General features: G+C 51.5%; 1 protein-coding gene across 3 annotated transcripts in view; it reads right to left on the minus strand.

Moving 5' to 3' along the window:
- Positions 1 to 14,843, minus strand: part of NPTN (neuroplastin) — a 42,426-nt gene extending 27,583 nt beyond the window's left edge. For all 3 annotated transcript variants that reach the window (XM_050978419.1, XM_050978418.1, XM_050978417.1), the window contains exon 1: positions 14,617 to 14,843. In XM_050978419.1, the coding sequence (XP_050834376.1) occupies positions 14,617 to 14,704 (88 nt within the window). In that variant the 5' untranslated portion in view covers positions 14,705 to 14,843. The remainder of the gene's footprint in view (positions 1 to 14,616) is intronic.
- Positions 14,844 to 21,273: the final 6,430 nt, after the last annotated feature.

Consider the following 21,273-nt stretch of genomic DNA (forward strand, 5'->3'; position numbering starts at 1 on the left):
CTAACCTAAAACCCCTTCTGGCAGTTTTTTATTTATTCAGGATTTGATCTCATCCCCCAGTGGTGTGGATGGAGATGAGGAGAGATTAATGCCCTAAAACCAGGGGAACATTTCAGTGTGCACACAGAGTTCCTGGGGCTCCACACATTTCCAAACTCTGCCTTAAAATTTGTGTTGGGGAAAGGAAATTAAATCCCCAACTGAGAAAAAACAGGAATTTCAGAGCTCAGGAATTCTTGAATCTGGCAGGGTAAGAATACACAAGGCAGTGGTCCCTGAACTGCAGAAATTATTGTTTAATAATTCAAATATCCTTTTGGAACTCAAATTTCATCAAAGTGGAAAAGAATTAAGGAGAATGGCCCTGGAGGAGCAAAGCAGGGAGAATTTTCATCTCCACAAGTTAAGTCTGGTGTAAAAAAGGGGTTTAAAAAATAAAAGTGCTTTGCCTTAAAAGCCAAGTTGAGGAAAGATGTTAAGCCAGGCTCAAAGACAGCAAAAACCAGGTTTGACACACACAAAGAATGGACAAATTAGGACCACAATGAAGGAAAAATAAAAGGATTTCCAAGGAAGTTTTCAATCCCAACCAACACAACTGTGACCAAGGAATCCCCAAAAAGCAGGATAATGCTCCCACCCCATCCTGAGGCTGCTGCTCAAGGTGAATTCAACCCATTCAACCCCACTTAAATCCCAGCACAAGCAGAGTTCCAAGCTCAGCACTGAGAGCCGACAAGGCTAAAATGCAAAAACAAAGCTGATTTTCAGTCTGGGGCCACAATAAATAAAGTGTAACTGCTGTGGGACTCAATGATTTCAAGGCTGGCTGTCTTTACAGCAAAAACCCTCCTGGAAAACCTCCCAGCACATCAGAAATTTGGGGTTCACTGCTCTCAGGCCTTTAGGAGAGTTCTGGAGGTTTTATTTCCCTCAGTTAGGCAGCCTGATTTTTTTTAATTCTTCAAATAAAAGAGCAAAAGTGCAGGTGGAAAAGGCAAGAACTGCTCAGCTCTGCTGTGCCCTCACCTGAGCTGATTTTTGCTTTATTCCCACATGGACAATTTGATGGGAATATCCCAGAAAATCCAGGCAGGAGCTGCCCCCCACAGCTGGGCTGTGTTAATGAGGTGCCCTGGCTAATTAACACATTCTCCTTCTCTTAATTAAGTGCCAAAGAGTTCTGTGGGTGGGGAAAACTCACTCTGGCGAGTGTTGCTGGAAAAACCACCCTGATAAACAATTTGTTCCTTGCCAGGGCTCACATCCACTGAAAATCTTGGAAATGAGTTAAACACACAAAAAGTGGGAGCTGGAAGAGGGGAAACACTCTGATGTTCAAGGACAGGTACGGGGATCAGTTCCATAAATCAGGAATTGGGGATGGAGAGGATTCCTGAACAGGGATCAGTTCCATAAATCAGGAATTGGGGATGGAGAGGATTCCTGAACAGGGATCAGTTCCATAAATCAGGAATTGGGGATGGAGAGGATTCCTGAACAGGGATCAGTTCCATAAATCAGGAATTGGGGATGGAGAGGATTCCTGAACAGGGATCAGGTCCATAAATCAGGAATTGGGGATGGAGAGGATACCTGAACAGGGATCAGTTCCATAAATCAGGAATTTAAGCTGGAAAGGATTCCTGAATGGGGACAGGACACAGGGATCAGTTCCTGGGGATAAATCAGCCATTTAGACTGCAAAAGATTCCTGAGTGGGAAAAGGACACAGGGATCAGTTAAATAAATCAGGAATTTGGGATGGAAAGGATTCCTGCACAGGGATGAGTTCCTGGGGATAAATTCAGGAATCCTTTCCAGCCTAGATTCCTGAATAGGGACAGGCCACAGGGATCAGTTCCATAAATCAGGAATTTAGGCTGGAAAGGATTCCTGGATGGAGACTGGAGCCTGGGGATAAACTCCAGGAAGGCACTGCAGCATCCTGCCTGTCTACACCCATTTTCCATGGGATGGATGCTTTCCCATTCTCACCAGGAAGCACAAAATGAGAAAATTGGCATGAATCCCATTAATTTTTGCCAGCTCCAGAGCAGCTTTAAGCCAGGCTTGAGGCGCCCAGGTGAGCCCAGAGCCATCCCTGGATTTAACTCCTGGATTTAATTCCTGCCTTCTCATCCTGCAGCTTCCCAGAGCTGGGAGAGAGGAGAAGCCAGCCCAGAGAGCATCATCTAAAATGCAGGAGCTGTGCCAGGGCACGGGGCTGGTTCCACAGGCAGGGAAACCTGAGGATTCATCCCACAGGACTGGCACTAAACATTCCCTGCATCCAGCCCAGCATTTCCCACCTCCCTGCACAGGAGATTTGTGGGCAAATTCCAAAAAGCTCATCCTGAGGGGAATGCTTTGGGTGGGGCCATCCTGGGAATGTGCTCCAGGGGGAATTCCTGGCACAGATGGGCACAGAGATCAGTTCCATCAATCAGGAATTTGGGATGGAAAGGATTCCTGAATGGAAACAGGACACAGGGATCAATTCAATAAATCAGGAATTTAGGTGAAAAAGATTCCTGAACAGGGACAGGACACAGGGATCAATTTGATAAACCAGGAATTTAGGCTGGAAAGGATTCCTGAATGGAAACAGGACAAAGAGACCAATTCAATAAATCAAGAATTTAGGCTGGAAAGGATTCCTGAATGGAGGCAGGACACAGGGATCTCAGTTCCTGGGGATAAATCAGGAATTTAGGCTGGAAATGATTGTGGAAGGTCCTCTGGCCCCACAAACCCCTCAGATCAGCCTGAGGCCCTCCCACAGCACCCTGACAGATGCTTTTATCCAAGCTTCCCTGGAATAAAAAAAGGGATTCCCTTCACACTTTGGAAGCACAACTGGTATTTTATGGCCACTTTTATGGTGCTCCTGAGGAACCCAAATTCCCTGAGGAAACACATCCAGGCACAGCCCATGAGAACACCCCTGGGACAGCCAAGCTTCCCCCAGCTCCAGGGAATTCCCTTCCCCCAAATCCGCTCCTGGCTGGGCTCAGGACACAATTCCAGGGATTGCAGGTGACAATCCACCTGAAGGGTGAGGTGAGAACTGAGACAAGGCTGGGATATCCCATGGGAAGAACAACCAGGACAGGGTTTATAAACTGTGCCTCCATGACCAGTGTCACAGCCAGCTCCAGTCCCCTTCTGGAGAGCAGACATGGAGATTTTTTTTCCCCCAGATTTTAGCCAGGAAGAACAAAGCTCTGGCAATTCCTTGGTTCCATAAACATCCCATGGGAAGAATCACCAGGACAGGCTTTATAACCTGTGGCTCCATGACCAGTGTCCCAGCTGGCAGCAGGGAAAAGGACACAGGGATCAGTTCTGGGGATAAATCAGGAGAGCAGAAATGGAGATTTTTCCCCAGTTTTTAGCCAGGAAGAACAAAGCTCTGCCAATTCCCTGGTTCCATAAACATCCCATGGGAAGAATCACCAGGACAGGCTTTATAACCTGTGGCTCCATAACCACAGTCCCCTCTGGAGAGCAGGAATGGAGATTTTCCCTGTTTTTACAGAGCCCTGGCAGTTCCCTGGTTCCACAAAGCAGCCCAGCCCACCAGGGAGCTCAGCAGACCCCTGGGACAGCTGGGATGTCACCTGTGTCCCCCCAAGGGAGCCCTGAGTCCCTCCACAGCTCCTGCTCCAATTTCCAGCTCCTTCCCTCCCCAGCTCTGCTGTTGAAACCCATCTGCTCCCAAGCCTTCAGTGTGAACTACAGAATTCCAGGGCTCTGCACCTTGGGAATTTAAAGGGATGCAGTTTATGGAAGTGTTTCTGTCTTTTTGGGCCATGCTGGGTGCAAAAGAATTTTTATCTCACTGCAGACTTGATATCCAATGTTCACACTAGCAGGAAGCATGGAAAATCTCTGATTTACCTGAAACACTTGGATCAGCACACTGGAATAAATAATAGATGGATAAAGATGGAGCAGAGCCAGCTCTGACCAACCTCTGAACCCAGATCCAGAGCAAGTCCAGTGCCTCAAAAAGCACATTTTTCCCCACATTTCAATGGAAATATTAAGGAATATCAGTCAGAAGTGCTGGAGTGCTCACAGGAGACACCAATTGTGTTTCCTGCCTGCCACGTCCCTCATGTGCCATAAAAAAAGCCAAGAAGCCATCCCACAGTTTCCAAACCCCCTCTGAAACCATGGAAAGGCATTCCAGGGAATTGTCACCCTGCAGCATCCCCTGGGATGCCATGGAGAATGCAGCTTGGGAGCTGGCCTGAATCCCTGCCCAGCAGATTTCCTTCCATGGGCAATCTGTCCCTCCTCTCCCAGAGGTTTTCCCAAGGGTTAAACCCCTCCTGCTCAGCCAGGGCAGGAATTGTTCTCTGCTCTCCCCAGCCCTGCTCCTCCCTGGCAGGGAGGAATCCCCCCAGCACTGCTCTCATCCCTTCTGCAAGGAATACAGGGATTTTAGTGCTGCACCTGAGGGGTGGGCAAGAATCCCTCCAAAGCAGGAAGGCTCCTGGGAAGTGCCAGGAAATCCATGTTAACAACTAAAAGCCATTCCCTGGAAAGCAGTGGGAAGGGATTCAGCTGCAGCACAGGAAGCAGAGTTGGAGCAGGCAGCAATTTCAATTTCTCTGCAGCAGCTGAAGAGCTCAAAAATTTTTAAAAGAGCATTAAATTTCTGTCTCAAAGCCACTGAAAACACCTCAAAGGCTGATAATAAAAATGATTTTGTGTCAGATTAGCAGTGTAAAATCCTCAGCCTGGTTCTCTAATGGCGTGGTGCAAGGGTTTTAAATAACCAAAGGTTTTCAGAGCTCCCCATTCTCCCCTGACCTTTCCTGATCCAACAAATGTGTTTGACAGGAGACTGATCCCATTTCTCTCCAGCAAAGCTGCTTTCCCCCCCTTTTATTCCCTCTGCAGGAGCAGGAGCTGCTCCACATCCTCGTGAGGGAGGGAAAGGACATTTTCATGCAGCGACCTTTCACAAGAAATGCCCTTTGCTGAATTGGGGATTATGTAACAGAGGCTGAGGAGAAGCTGCTCAGCCACAAAAATAATTCCTCAGTGAGCACAGGGAATGGCAGCAGCACAGGGGATAACACTCCCAGCACGTTCTGCAGCCTAAACCTGAGGCTCAGCTGCCTGGGGTGTGAAATCCTGGCCCTGCTGCTGGACATGGGGCTAGAGATGCTTTAGTGATCCCAAGCTGAGTGGGAAAGAATTGCTGCCCCTGCTCAGTGCATCCAGGAGAATGCTGGAATTCCAGGCACAGGGAAGAGGAAAGCAGAGGAGATGGATTAAAAAGCAGCAGAGATGGCACACTTTGTGCAGCAGATTTTCTCTGCTGTGCACATTGAGCTCCTGGTTAAAAATTGTATTTTTAGGGGTAATTTTCCCCAAGCAATTTTTTTGAGCTCTTCAGCTGCTGCAGAGAAATTGAAATTGCTGCCTGCTCCAACTCTGCTTCCTGTGCTGCAGCTGAATCCCTTCCCACTGCTTTCCAGGGAATGGCTTTCGGTTGTTAACATGGATTTCCTGGCACTTCCCAGGAGCCTTCCTGCTTTGGAGGGATTCTTGCCCACCCCTCAGGTTCAGCACTAAAATCCCTGTATTCCTTGCAGAAGGGATGAGAGCAGTGCTGGGGGGATTCCTCCCTGCCAGGGAGGAGCAGGGCTGGGGAGAGCAGAGAACAATTCCTGCCCTGGCTGAGCAGGAGGGGTTTAACCCTTGGGAAAACCTCTGGGAGAGGAGGGACAGATTGTCCATGGAAGGAAATCTGCTGGGCAGGGATTCAGGCCAGCTCCCAAGCTGCATTCTCCATGGCATCCCAGGGGATGCTGCAGGGTGACAATTCCCTGGAATGCCTTTCCATGGTTTCAGAGGGGGTTTGGAAACTGTGGGATGGCTTCTTGGCTTTTTTAGGAAACACAATTCCCCATTTCTCCCCAAAGGCCTGGGAGCTGGGATGAGGGATGAGCTCCTCCAGCACCCCATTCCTGAGCTGCAATTCCACTCCAGCAGAGATCAGTGCATCCTAATCCCCGGCAGGAATCACCTCCCTGGGCTGGGCACTCACACCTCACAGGATTGCTGTGCTGAAGGGCAATAAAATACCCCCAAAATGCCAATTTGTGGTTATTTTGTTGAGTTTGAGGGGGAACCCCACAGCTCTTCCCAGAGCAGCTCCCTGAGATTTCCCAACAAAAACAAAATCCAATTAAAAGCCAAGCAGATTTGGGCTCTTAAAAAAACAGAAAAACACTGAGAGAAGCTTCCTTTGCTCCATGTAAATTAAAAAAATGAGTATCACCACCATGGTACCAACAGTCATCGTGTTTAATCACACTGCAGGGATTTATGGTGTCTGAGAGGAACAGAAACAGCGACCTGAACAAAATCTCATTTCAGCCACGGACCCTAACCTGAGTAAAATGGTGTTTTATATCCTAGAATTCTGCTTATATCCCAAGAATTCTGCTTTATATCCCCAGAATTCTGCTTTACATCCCAGAATTCTGCTTTACATCCCAGAATTCGGCTTTATATCCCAAGAATTCTGCTTTATATCCCAAGAATTCTGCTTTATATCCCAAGAATTCTGCTCCATACCCCAGAATCTGCTCCACAAAACCTAACCCAAGAATTCTGCTTTATATCCCAAGAATTCTGCTTTATATCCCAAGAATTCTGCTTTATATCTCAGAATTCTGCTTTATATCCCAAGAATTCTGCTTTACATCCCAAGAATTCTACTCCATATCCCAGAATTCTGCTTTATATCCCAGAATTCTGCTTTATATCCCAGAATTCTGCTTTATATCTCAGAATTCTGCTTTATATCTCAAGAATTCTGCTTTACATCCCAAGAATTCTACTCCATACCCCAGAATTCTGCTCCATACCCCAGAATTCTGCTCCATACCCCAGAATTCTGCTCCATACCCGAGAATTCTGCTTTATATCCCAGAATTCTGCTTTATTCCCAGTGCCAAAAGCTGTCCCCTCACAGGGTCCCTTGTGCTCTCCAACCAGAGGCCAAGTTCAGCAGTGCAGCAATCTCACAGCAGTTTAAAAACATTTTATTTTTTCCTCAAAATACCTGAATAAAGCCCAGCAAAAGCACTGGAGGATTTATCCCACAGATAAACTGATCCAAGTGTGACAGGAATGGCAGAGCACAGAGGGATTTTCTGCCAGCCCCCAAGAATTTGCTGCTGAGGTTTTTCCACTGCCACCCAAGCAAATCCAGGTTGCCACAAAGCACCCAAAAATCCTGATTTAGCAGCTCCCCATCTCTGAGATGTTACTCTTGGCAAAAGGACCACAACAGGGTGATGTTTAGGAAATTTTTAGGAATTCTAAACCCATTCTGTCAGGCCCCAAAGCAGGAGAGCACCAGGGCAGTGCCCTCCTGTGGTTTTGGCTCCATTCTCCCACTAATTCCCTTCCTGCAAACCAAACCTCACTTCTTTTTTTTGCCTTTTTTAGCCTTTTTTTTTTTTTTTCCTTGACTCCATATGGCCCAAGATCGGGGTCACCAAATCACTACTAAAAATAGGAGCTTTGGGAGCCTGAGACCCAGAGAGGCAGCTCAGAGCCTGGGGTGAGAACAGCTTTAATTTGTTGCATTTTTGATCTGACAGGGTTTTCAGCACTTTGCTGCAGGTTTTGAACTGCTCAGCAAAGTGCTGAACACCCTGTCAGATAAAAAAATGCAACAAATTAAGGCTGAAGGAAACCATCAATATCCCAGCCCCCTATCAGGTTCAGCACCCTCAAAATTGGGGAGAAGTGGGAAATGTCTTGGCTCTGTTTTGGTTTTGGGAGCAAAAAGTTAATTGTAATGGGAAAAAAAATATCTAATCACAAATATATTGAATTACCCTTGTGCCAGCCCTGAAGTGTGCCTGGGACACACTGGGATTTTACCTTTATAAAGGGATTTTTTACCTTTATTGGGCCTTAAATAAACCCCACCTGTTTCTGATCACACCTCAGAAAAGAGCAGACTTGGATTTCTTTGTTTCCCAGCAGAGCAGCCAGGGCCCAGCTTCCCAATTCCCATAAAAGCAAGGAAGAGCCACCCAAAGTGCAGGTTCTGAATCCCAACCCTGAGATGTTTTTGGGTGCTCTGGGATTTGGGAAATACTTCCCAAAGATTTGTTTCCCACTCCCCTACAGTGCTCAGCTCCCAGCTTCTGTGGCAGTAGGAGAGGAGGAGCTGCAGAGCTCCCCTGACCAAATCAAACCCAAATGAGCTCTCCAATCATGAACTTCCAGTTTATTCCCTGGAATCCTGAAGTGGTTCCAGACCCTGAAGTGGAAACCCAGCTGGTTGGTCAGTGCAAAACTGAAAAACATTCCTGTTCTGCTCAATCCAGCAGGCTGGAGGGATCAATATTTACAGCTATTGATTTTCTCCATGAAATTTATTCCTTGGATGCCCCAAGAGGGGAGCCAGGCTGGGAGAGCTCACCTGGACAGGAGAAGGATCCAGGGAGACCTCAGAGCCCCTGCCAGGGCCTGAAGGGGCTCCAGGAGAGGGACTGGGGACAAGGGATGGAGGGACAGGACACAGGGAATGGCTAAAAAGTGAAAAAGGGCAGGTTTAGGTTAAATATTGGGGAAAAAAGTTCTCCCTTGTGAGGCTGTGGGATGGAATTCCCAGAGAAGCTGTGGCTGCCCCTGGATCCTGGGGTTTCCTGATGGCTCTTCCTTGTTTTTTATAGGAATTGGGAAGCTGGGCCCTGCCTGCTCTGCTGGGAAGCAAAGAAATCCAAGGCTGTTCTTGTCTGAGGTGTGATCCAACCCCTCAGAAAGGGGTGAGGTTTATTTAGGAAGTGTCCTAGGACAGGCTGGACAGGCCAGGAGCAGCCTGGCCTAGAGGAAGGAAGGGGTCCCTGCCCATGGATGAGTTTTAAGGTGCCTCCCCACCCAAACCATCCAGGGAAATGTGGATCAGCTGCTGGCAAGCATGAAATTCCCTGGGAAGGCTGCTCTAGGTGAAGCCTGAAGTGATCCACTGAAGGGGCACACACAGGGCTTTGCTGCTGCTGGAACCACAGACTGATCCTCAGGGTTAGCTTGGATATTTTCACAGTCTGGGCTGCTCTAGTGGCTGGTCTGGGCTTCATATTATGGGATGGTGAGCTCTCTGCACAGAGCAGGGAGACACAACAATTCCTGCTCCAGCTGGGCACCAAGGACAAAGGAACCAAAACTCAGGCTCAAGAGCACAAACAACATCCTTGATCCTGCCCTGATCCCATGGGGAGCTGCACTCCCTGATCCCGTGGGGAGCTGCACTCCCTGATCCCATGGGGAGCTGCACTCCCTGATCCTGCCCTGATCCCGTGGGGAGCTGCACTCCCTGATCCCGTGGGGAGCTGCACTCCCCGATCCCGTGGGGAGCTGCACTCCCTGATCCCATGGGGAGCTGCACTCCCTGATCCCATGGGGAGCTGCACTCCCTGATCCCGTGGGGAGCTGCACTCCCTGATCCCGTGGGGAGCTGCACTCCCTGATCCTGCCCCGATCCCATGGGGAGCTGCACTCCCTGATCCCATGGGGACCTGCAATCCCCGATCCCATGGGGAGCTGCACTCCCTGATCCCATGGGGAGCTGCAGTCCCTGATCCTGCCCTGGAACAGGGACCCCACAGAGAGCTGCAATCTTGGACTGAAGAGAGAAAACAAGGATGGGACCTCCATAACCCAAAGATGTAATTGACAACTAACTCCAACATGCAAATGGAGCAGAAGTTATAAAAGTGAGAGCCCCTGTGACCTGCTGTCCATTTTTGTGACCATTTTGGTTCACCTTGGGTGCAGCCCTGGCTGGGCTCTTGTGCTGCCCAAGGTGGATCCAGGGAGATGACTTTAATAAATCCCTGCCTTATTCTTGAGCCCAGTCTAGTCCCTGCTCTAGGTCAGCCTTCTCAAGGCACCATTTTTGGTCAGACCAGACCAAAACCAAGGTGCAGACTTTTACTTTAGGCATTTTCTAATCCTCTGACCATCCAGCAGCTCCCTAACATGCCATCACCTGCACAGCTTTCACCAGGCCAACAGCCAGAGCAGCTGAGCCGTGATTCAGAGCTGCTTTTAAACCCCTCCAGCACCATTTCAGTCACTCCAAGCAGCTCCAAACGACAGCAATTCAAACCCCATTTGCAGCCTGAACCCCAGGCAGGCTCTGCCGAAGCACCACAAAGCTTTTCCCAACAAACCACGGGGGAATTAAAAAAAAAATCACCCCCGGAGTGCTCAGCCAAGCTGGTGCACGCTCAGGTTTAAAAATGCTCCGAGCATCTGTTTTTTGCAAACTCCTGCTGTCCGCCCTCACGGAATTCTTGCAGGCTGCTGGGAGCTCTCTGCACTGCCAAGAGCCTTCCCTGGGCACTTCCACCCATCCCCTCAGCACTTCCAACATCTTCTCTGTCACTTTTCCCAAGCTCCTGCCATTCCATGAGCTTTTCCAGCTGAAGTTCTGGGGTTGAGTGCATTTTTTTCCAGGCTCTGATATTCCCTTACCTCTTGTTTTCCTATTCTAGCAACACAAATGCTGTAACTGGTTCTTTTTTTAAATAAATAAGAGTTATTTTAGGTTTCCAAACCAATGGAAGACCCCCAAGACCCCTGTGAGTATCCCCAAAATGTAATGAGCTACACCAGTCACTGCCTGTGGATTTTAAAACATGGGATGCAAAACTCTAGGAATTAGAGAAAAAAAACCCTTTTTTTTTAATCTAGTTTATCCAAACCAGAACAGGACATTTTGATCAATTTTTCTTCTAGAAAAATGTCTCACAGTGCAAATCTAGAGCACCAGGCATCAAACTAATGTTTAACCTGGAGTGAGAATAAACTGCCATGAAAATAAAATCACAGATAATTATCATTATTTGAATGATTGGATATGGGAATTGATGGAGCTCTGTCATGTTTTAACAGCCAAGCTGCCTCCTCCAGCTTTACAGAGGTCAGGGTTTGTATTTTGGAATTTACTGGGGAAAAAGTCACTGTATTTATCCCCAAATATTCCTGTTTTGTGGAGTTGGAACACACAAAGCCCATCCTCAAACATTCAGAGGATCAGGCTGTGGAATCCCACACCAGCCAGATCAATTTCAGCTTCCAGAAAGAAGAATTCTGCTGGGAAACTTTGAAAAAAAAATGGCAAAAAGGGCTCAGGATAAGGCAGATCCAAGCTGTGAGGCTCCCTGTGCTTTGCTGCCCCTCCTGCTTTAATCAAACCCCAACTTTAGAGGAACTGGAATTGTCCTGATTAGAGAAAAACACCCCAAAAAAATAAAATCTCACTGCTGGAGCCCCGTGTGTGAATTTCAGGAGTGCAATAAGGACCAAAATGAAAATAAAATAATGAAATTAAATCCATGATGGGCCCGAGGGTCCCTGAGGATGACAAAGCCACCCTGGGCTGGGGACATAAAGCAGCAGAAGTAGGGGAGATCCTGCCTGGAGGAGGAGGAGGAGGAGGAGGAGAGAGAGAAGCACTGGTGGGGAGGAGAAGAAGAGAACTTTGAACGTTCTCCTCGCTGCTCAGCCCACACTCAGGCTCCAAAAATGCTCACATGCATCTGGGCACCAGGAAAAGGCACAGCAGAGCTCAGGTGGTGAGGAATGAATGAGGTTTGGTGGTCACAAACAAGGAGAAAAGCAAAGTTTTTCACCAGCTCCTTCAAAGAGAAATTCATTTTCAGAGTTCAGGATTAGCTTAGCTGATTTTCCTGATTTTATGGTCACTTTTATGGTGGTTTCAGCCAACAGAAAATCCATATTCTGGTTTTAGCCAGCTGGTTCCTTCTCCATCCGTGCAGAGGATGAACTAAACAAGCACCACCTGCATTAATTGGGTTTTATTTTCCCCCACACCCAGCTCAGAACAACCCAAACAATTTTAGGGTGAAGAATTCTCTGCACTTTAGGGCAGAACTCTCCAGTTTGCTCCCACTCCAACTCCTGTTTTGGTGAGCTAAAAAACCACTGCAGATTTCCCAGACTGGGGCAGCCCAAGCAGCAATTTTAGACAATAAATCATCTTTAACCCCCAGCCACTCTGGGGTGGAATTATCACTGCACTGAAGCCTTTGGGTTTCCCAGCTGCTTGTTTGGAAATAAAGATCCTTCAAAGGTGAAACAATGGTGGAAAAATCACCTTTTCCTTCCCTCCATGCTTGGAAGCATTAAAGTGATTTTCCAATAGCTGAGAAAATCTGAGAAAGTGCAGGTCAAACACAGATCTTCCTGACTGGCTTTTTCCAGCTCTTCCTCCTCATCCTTCCCCATCTCTCCCCCAGTTCCACCAGAACTCTGCTCTGGATCTAAGCCATGAGCAGAAACTGATCATTTTCCCAGCAAAATATTCGGGAAAAGTTCAATTCCTGCCACATTTCCCTTTAAGATCTTAAGGTGTTGATGCAAAAGCTTTCAAAATAAAGCCACCCGAAAAATAAAACCTTTTAAAATAAACCCCTCCTCCCAGTTTTAGCAAGATTAAATCCATAGGTCAGCCTGACTCCAGATATTCTGGGTTGATTAAAATCTGGGAATTCAGCAGTGATCTCCTGTCAGAGGTGGGGAACAAAGCTTTTTTCCCACCAACACTCAGCATTCCAGTGGGGATTTTCTGCTCCAGGTGAGTTCCAACAGGTTCGCGGCCATTCCTTCAGCAGCCTGACTTGGACTATTCACCTTTCATGGCTCTGACGGCTCCACATCAATGAACGATAACAAATTCCTGCCCTCTGGGATCCTCCCCTGCCCCTTCACAGCACACACCCAGAGGTGAGAAGCTGTTTCCAAAGGAATATCCACAGCTGAGGAAATGGCTGGACCTGTTCTCCACCCACAGAGGGATTGTTCTGTTTCAGGAAGCTCCCCATGGGCCATTATTTGCTGCAAAAAGCCCAGTTCCTCTGCAGCAGGGCCTTTTCACATTAAAACCGGAGCAGCAATAAACCTTAAGTCACAAAGATCTCAATCTTTCGCTTGGCTTGGGCTGCTCCACCCCTGCTCAAGCAGATTTTCACTCACCTGTGTGAGCTCCCACAGCACTACAGAAACTCCCGCAGCACTTCATTAAAAATAACAATTAATCAGCCTCCAGGACACACCAGAGGGCTTCATCTCCCTCACGCCATGGTGGGGACAAAGCTCTCCCCAAAATTCTCTTTATCGCTGACCTCCAAACGCCAAATGTTTGCACTGTCCCGCAGCCACTCGGGATTGTCACCCCAGCTGCTGGCACCTGACACCTTCCCTGCACGAACACACGACCCATTTCCATTTAACTCGTGCCCTGCCAAGGCTGGAATTCCTCTGGGAACTCCGGGGAGCACAGAACCACATTTAATCCACAACTCAGCCCCATCCAGCACCGTTCCCAGATCCCTAAATCCCACACAGCTCCAGCAGGGTGTTCCCAGGCTGCCTCACTGCAGAGTTTTCATTCACGGCGCCGATGCCAAACTCTGCTTAGCAGAGACACGAGGCTCACTGCTGCTTTCATGCAGCAAAATCTGCACGTGCTCAGGGAATAACTCTCACCTGGCATCTTTAGGACGGCGTTTTTCCCGTCTAAACATCACTGTCAAAACACCCTGAGAGCCCTAATGCTGGCCTGGTGGGAGGTATCCCTGCCCCTGGCAGGGGGTGGAATGGGGTGGGCTCTAAGGTCCCTTCTAAAGCAGGTTGTGAGATTCCACACTCCTGTGATTCCAGGATTCCTCTGGAGCAAAGGGCCAAGGCGAAATTCACCTCGAGAGCCAGAAAACTCTAGGACCGAATATTATCTGCAGAGCAGAAAGGAGGGAGAGAGGCAGGAGGCTGAAAAGAGGAACCTAGGGTGGAAGTGCTGTATGGGAGAGGCAGCCCTTCCTCGTGGGCAGGTTTTCCCAGCGGATCCTCCCTCAGGCCGAGCTCCCTGCCCTTGCCGGCTCTCCAGGCCCGGGCAGCGCTGACCATGATGCCGCACCAGGAGCACACAGCGCTGCCCGGCCTGGCAGGAGCACACCGGCATTTTCCTCGGCGCTGCGGGATTTCCTTGGAGCAGGAGGCTCGGCTGGAGCAGCCTCTTGGCCCCGCTCCTCTCTGCCACTAATTGTCATGCACTTGGCTGCGAACTCGCCGGGGAGGAGGCAGCCGCGCTGGATTTAGCTCACGCTAGCCTACAAGGAACGGAGAAGGCTTGGGGTGTGGTGGGTTGGTTATTGCCTTTTTTTTTTTTTTTTTTCCCCTTAATTCCTTCTTTTACTCTCCTATCAGAAGGACCTCTCCAGTTGCTAAGGAACTACGGGCTTTATTGCATTATAAATGATTTAAGGCGGCCCGGCAGATGCAGGTTCAGTAGGCGGGAGGAGATGAGGAGATGTTCCATTTTACCGGCGGCACCAGGCGCCTCAGGAGGAACCGGGGGGAGGGCGAGCCTGTCCCCCCCTTTTCTCCTCCTTCCCCCTTCCCCTGAGGGGCCCCAGATCACCAGGGATTCCCCCCAGACCCGGGCTCGCCCCCCACCCGCGGGGTTGCCCACAGCGCACCCGCCGCCATAGCAACGCGCACCCCCCCCCCGCTCCCCCCGCCGCCGCCGCCGCCCTCCCTCACCGTTCTGCGCCGCGGCGGGTCCCGGCAGCAGCGCGGCCGTCGCCAGCAGGAGCGAGAAGGCGGCGGGGAGCGGCCCGGAGCGCGGCATCTTCCTGAGGCAGGGGCAGGAGGAAGAGGAGGAGGAGGAAGGTGAGGAGGCTGAGGCGGCGGCGGCGGGAGCGGCGGCGGCTCCGTCCGTCCTTCTCCGCCGACCTCCTACCGCAGCGCAGCGCCCGCTCTCGCGAGATCCGTCGGGGGCGGGGGGCGACGCCGCCGGGGAGGGGACGAGACGGGACGGGCGAGGCGGGGAGGCGGCGACAGCGCCCGCTTCGCCCGCCCCTCGCTGCCATGTTGGCCCCGTTCGGCCCGGTCCCTTCAGCGCCGCCTTGTCCCCTGTCCTGGGGCTTCTCCTCCTTGCCGAGCTCTCGAGCTGGCGGCGGGACAGGGACGCTCAGGCGGCGAGGAGCTGCCCCCTGCCCTTTCTGCGGTGCCCTCAGGGGCGCCATGGCGGAGGCCGTGTGAAGCAGCCGTTCCTCGGGCGCAATGGCGGAGCCCGCCTGAGGGAACCGTCCCTTCAGGGTTTCCATGGCGTAGCCGCCCGCCTGAGGGAAACGTCCCTTCAGATTTACCATGGTGGAGCTCACCTGAGGCACTTCCCGCCGGGAGCGTTGAGAGTGGGATGGCGTAGCCCCTTCTCAGGGATCTGTCCCCTCAGAGACACCATGGCCGTGGCCGCCTGAGGGATCTGTCCCCTCAGAGACACCATGGCAGAGCCCGCCTGAGGGATCTGTCCCCTCAGGAGCACTGAGGGTGCCGATGGTGCAACCCCTCTTCAGGGATCTGTCACCTCACGGACACCATGGCGGAGCTGATGGAATCCACCCCCTCAGGGGCACTGAGGCTGCCATGGTGGAGCTCTTCTCAGGGATTCATCTCCTCAGGGACACCATGGTGGAGCTCTGAGGGATCTGTTCCCATAAGGGGCACTGAGGGTGTGATGGCAGAGACTCTTCTGAGGGTACCTTCCCCTCAGAGCAGCATGGTGGAGCCTTACTCTGGGACACCGTGGCAGAACGTGCCTGAGGAATCCATCCCCTCAGGGGCACTGAGGACACGGTGGCATGGCAGGGTGGCACCTGAGGGATCCATCCATGTGGGCGCCATGTTTAAGCCTTTCTGAGGCGTCTTCCCCTCAGGGCCACTGAGGGTAAGATGGCAGAGCCCTCCTGAGGGATCAATCCCTGCAGGTGCCATGGCAGAGCCCACCTGAGGGATCTGTCCCCTCAGAAATACCATGGCATAGATGACCTGAGGGATCCATCCCCTCAGGGGCATGGATGGCACCATGGCAGAGCCTGCCTGAGGGATCCATCCCCTCAAGGCCACCACGGCAGAGCCCGCCTGAGGGATCCATCCCCTCAAGGCTGCCATGGCAGAGCCTGCCTGAGGGATCCATCCCCTCAGGGCCGCCATGGCAGAGCCTGCCTGAGGGATCCATCCCTCAAGGCCGCCATGGCAGAGCCTGCCTGAGGGATCCATCCCTCAAGGCCGCCATGGCAGAGCCTGCCTGAGGGATCCATCCCCTCAAGGCCGCCATGGCAGAGCCTGCCTGAGGGATCCATCCCCTCAAGGCCACCATGGCAGAGCCTGCCTGAGGCAGCCTCCCCTCATAGACACCATGGCAGAGCCTGCCTGAGGGATCCATCCCCTCAAGGCCGCCATGGCAGAGCCTGCCTGAGGGATCCATCCCTCAAGGCCGCCATGGCAGAGCCTGCCTGAGGGATCCATCCCCTCAAGGCCGCCATGGCAGAGCCCCTCAGGCTAGGATGTGAGAAGCACCACACCTCTCCTCGCTTCTGTTCTTCACGGGCTTAAAACACAGGTGAGTACAAGGCAAGAGCTGGTACTTGGCTCTGTTCATACTCCCTTTAGGAGTTTCTGTGCCGTTCTGCAGGGGTACTGTGTCAGAGGAACCCAATTCCAGCCCAAATTGTACAGCTTAAGGTCCACGCACCCACAAAACACTGGTATAATTTTAAACACCATTCTATCCATCACTTCTGTGCTTCCACACAAAAGATTTTTCAAGGGCCATGTCATTTTTGCACAACTAGGAAACCAAGGCCGCGTGGAGCAAAGGTGTTTGCTCCACGTTAGCAGTGGAATTATGGGCAAAGAGCACAAAAACTCTCTCATGGATGACTGGACAAGCCAGGCACGCTGGAAGTCAGCTGTTGGTGAGCTTTGGGTGGCTTTTCTCTATTTTCCTGTCATAAATCACAGATGCCAGGTCAGATTTGCTGGTTGCTTTTGCTTTGTTCTGTGCCCGTGAGCCCAGCTGATGGTGGGGAGATATGAGGCTGGTAGGAGATCGTGGGACAGACCAGCAGAGAATAAGACTGGGGGAAAAACCAGCAGGAAATCCTCCCGATCAGATTTTCAGCTTTGTGCAGAGCCCTGCATCACCAGCGTGCCCATAGTGGGGTGGGCTGGGAAATAATGGGTGGTGACATCCCAAACTGCCCTGCTTTCTTGACTTTGTGTCCCTCCTCCTTCTCTGTGCCCAGGTCAGTGTCAGCTGATCTTCAGCAAGCAGACTCCACCACGTCCTTTTACTGCTGCTGTGACTCACTGAAAGCAAGGATCAGGCACACCTTTTCCATGAAAACCCTGCCTGGGCGCTTCAGGCCTTGGGGGAGGATGGCAGGGGCGAGGTCACACGTGAGGAGCAGCAGTTTTTTGGCCATGTGCTGGTGCTCCACGTCATCCTGGCTGCCCCTGGCTCCCCAGGGATGCCAGGCTGGATGTGCCTCAGAGATTCCACTGCGCTGGAGAATTTCCACTGTGCATTTCCATGACTCACTGTTGCTGCCAGCTGATTCATCTGCTTGACACTACTCTGCTTTTTCTCACCGTGGCGTGGAAACATCCTCTTTTTATTTTCCCCCTCTGTGTGGAACAATCCCGACAGCAGCCCTTGCAAACCAGGCAGAAAGGGGAACAAAGACCCAGAAATCCACTTTACCCAGCGCTGCCCCTCTCACTGCTCTTGGCACTCTGTTTTCCCAGGATTTTGCTGTAACTCTGCTCCTTGCAGACACCCACTCTCCATTAGGCCTTACCTCCAGTGCCTGTTTTCCAAGTTTGGAAGGAGTGAGCGCTGGGAGCAGGCTCTGGATCTGCTCAGCAATCCTTGCTCCGTAACCATGGCAGCTCAGGGTGACTCACGCTGCCACAGGCCCGAGCCCAACTTAGCAGGAGGAATTTTTCCCCCCTCTGCCACCAGCTTGGAGTTTCTCTCCACAGTTGCATAACTCAGCTGTCACTTGTGTTCTTCTGGTTCTGCCCTGCTGTCACCTGGAGTGTCCCTGGAAGGTCTCCACTGGAGGTTGTTCCCCAGGCAGGGAAGGAAGGCTCTGCACGGGGCTGAGCCATCGATTTGTGATCATACAGCACAAGAAACCAGAGCAGAAAGTTCCCATGGCCAGGAGATATCCTCATGGGTCTGATCCCGAGTCTCTTGGAGCACAGAGTTCCTAGAAATCCCTAGGAAAATTTAAAACAAAGTGCTCAGGTATGCAGCCATACCAAGTGGGGCCAAAAAACCCTCTTGTTGTTCCATGGGTGTGGGAATCCTCTTCCAACTGGAGTTCTGCAGGAAAAGGGGAATTTGCCAGCCCTAGATCCACCAGAGTGGCTCAGTAGTGAGGAAAACCCTGGGATTCCAGCAGATGGAGCCTGACTGAGCAGGGTGATGTGTTTGCCTGGTGTGGGCATGGTGATTCCTGGCCTCAGAAATGCCAGAGAAAACTCCGTTTTCTGCAAAGTTTTCCAGTCCCGGCATTTTCCCTTCAAGCAAAACCCATATTTTCACCTGGGGAGGGCCCTCAATTTTGGTTATTCTCTGCTTATTCCTTCATAACGAGGAAGACAGAAAATCTTGGAAGCCAGACAAACAAAGAGGTAGCAAAAACCCCCCATAATCAGCAGAAAATTCAGGAGAGTTTTCAGTTCTGAGGGAGCAGCAAAGAGACCTCATCCTTATTTTGTGGGGGAATTTGGAGCTCATCTTCTTGTACCTGTGAGTGTTTGAGAGATCCCTGTGATTCTGGCGTGTTTAGTGATGTGCTTTGGCACTTGCAAGCTTTCACAGGATGCCCTGGGGTGGAAAAGGTTTCAAGGATCATCCCATTCCACCCCCTGCCACGGTTAGGGACCTCCAAGGACCAGGGTTAGGCTGCTCGAGCCCATTAAGAGATCCAGGGGCAGCCACAGCCGCTCTGGGAATTCAATCCCAGACCCTCATTCCATCCCCACGGTCACAGGGAAGAATTTCTTTGCTTTGCCTCGCATGGACTCACCTTCTTTTGAATGTATTCTGGGCCAGGGCGGAGCACTAAACAGGGTCCAGCACAAAACTCCTCTTTTGCAGCTGCTCTCAGGGCTGAGAAACCCTGGATAACATCAGATAATGCTCGCACAGGGCGGCTTGCCAGGAAAACAGCGATCCCAAAAGGTAACTGCGACCTGATTCATGGCTATTCATCTCCCCAGAGGCACAATGGCAGCTGGAGAACGACATTAACCCCGGCAGATAACATCGGGGTGAGGCTCCGCAGAGGCCTCATTCACACCCCGCTGCACAGGTGAGCCCTGCAGTTCTCATCCTAAACAGGCAGGAAAAAAATTAAACTGAAAAAAAAAAAAAAAAACCCGTGCTCTGAGAAATGAGAAAAGGGAGAGTTTGTAAAATCACACAGTGATGGGTTCTGAGGGAAAAGAGTCAAAGGCAAAGCTGCTAAAAAAAACCAAAACAAAAAGCAAAATGGCACAAACAAACAAATTAACGAACTCGGGTTAGTCATTAAAAAGAGGAGTCCGGGGAGGAATCTCAGCAGGGCTGAGATCAGCTGTTAGGACAGAGAGCTGGAGTTTGCCTGACCTTATTTTCTGCAGGGAAGGAACCAGAGGGACACAAATCAAACTGCTTTCCTCCTCTCTGCCCCAGCCCAAAATGATTTGTCTCCATTGCAAATTCTTCACCCAGCTCAGCCACACTGTAATGTTTTTCTCCACCCAGTTTTTTAGGGAATGGGGTCCAATAACTCAGCTGTTCCCTGACCTCATTATTACCCTGAGGGAAGGGATAGCTTTTGTTGGGAGCAGCTCCTCCCAGCCACAGGCAGCTTTGCTCCAGAATCCCAGTGAGGGTCTCCAGGAAGTCACAGGGGGAGAAAACTTGGAACATCTGGAGGAATTTTCAGGATGTGGCTGATCCGGCAGGAGCAGACGGCAGGTGGCACCCCTGGATTAGCACAGGGCTGGCTCCAGCCAGGCTGGGCACTGCCTGCAGCTGGGCTCCTCTCCAAAAACAGCAGGGGTTTGGGCTCTTGTGGTGGCTGCAGGGACAGCCCCGTGTCCTGGGGGGCTCCCCAAGGGACACTCGGGCTGCTCCCGTGGCGTTTTAGTGGCCTGGAGTGTGGCTTTGGGCATGGGGTGCCCTTGTGGGGCAGCAAAGAGGGAAGGGAAGGGAAGGGAAGGGAAGGGAAGGGAAGGGAAGGGAAGGGAAGGGAAGGGAAGGGAAGGGAAGGGAAGGGAAGGGAAGGGAAGGGAAGGGAAGGGAAGGGAAGGGAAGGGAAGGGAAGGGAAGGGAAGGGAAGGGAAGGGAAGGGAAGGGAAGGGAAGGGAAGGGAAGGGACAATGCCGTGGCTGGCAGGAAAGGAGAGCAGCCAGAAGTCCCACATGCTGCACAAGACAGCTCCCTGGGAGCCGTGCTGTAATGGCCATCAAGGGCACCATTCCCTCCTGTCCCATTCGGTGTCTGTCCCCAAGGGTCACTGTGGGGTGCCCAGGGCTGCTTTGGGGACTGGGGCAGCTCCGTGTCCCAGCCATCGATGTGTGAGCTGTGCTGTCACTGCCATCACTGAGCACCAGGCTGTCCTCCTGGCTCCTGTCGCACACAGCGTGTGTCCCCAAGGGGTCACTGTGGGGTGTCCAGGGCAGCTCCGTGTCCCAGCCATCGATGGCATCGGTGCAGCAATGGCAGCTGAGCGGCCCCAGCCGCCGCAGGGCGCAGGCAGCCAGGCAGAAAGGCCGATAATCCATCAGCCTAAAGAGCAGTGATTAACATGAAATGAAGACAATGAGCTGCGATCAGTGTGGCAGTGACACAGGGGACAGCCAGGAGGTCACTGCCGAGCTGGCAGCGGCAGCACCGTGCTGCTTCTCACATCTCTTGTGGGGGATGTTTATTTCCCCCAGTCCTGCAGCTCATCCCTCAGCAGCTAAACCCAAATGAGCGCTATTAGTTGGCCTTGGAAATTATAAATATAATTTTCCTAGCCCTGCATTAGCCAGGGGTGGTGCTGACCCTAATGGCTCGCTCTGATCAGCGTTCTCTGCTGCCCTGGGGCGCATTCACTTCGGCCAGTGATGCAATTAAAGTGATTTAATGAAACCTGAGGCTCCCTCCTCCCTCGGGAGGGTGATACCCAAAATAAACCCCAGCCATGAGGAAGATCAGGGCCCGGGCAGGGGGGCACTGATGGATTTTAATGGCCTGGAGCAGCTTCACCTGGGACCCCCACCCACCCCCACTCTCCTGTTGCTCCGTGTAAGCCCAGCCCCAGGGAGCTGCTCTTGGTTTGAGCTGGAATGTGCTAAATTTGGGCTTCCAGC

This window comes from Serinus canaria, chromosome 10 (genome assembly GCF_022539315.1).
Source record: "Serinus canaria isolate serCan28SL12 chromosome 10, serCan2020, whole genome shotgun sequence".
NCBI lineage: Eukaryota > Metazoa > Chordata > Aves > Passeriformes > Fringillidae > Serinus > Serinus canaria.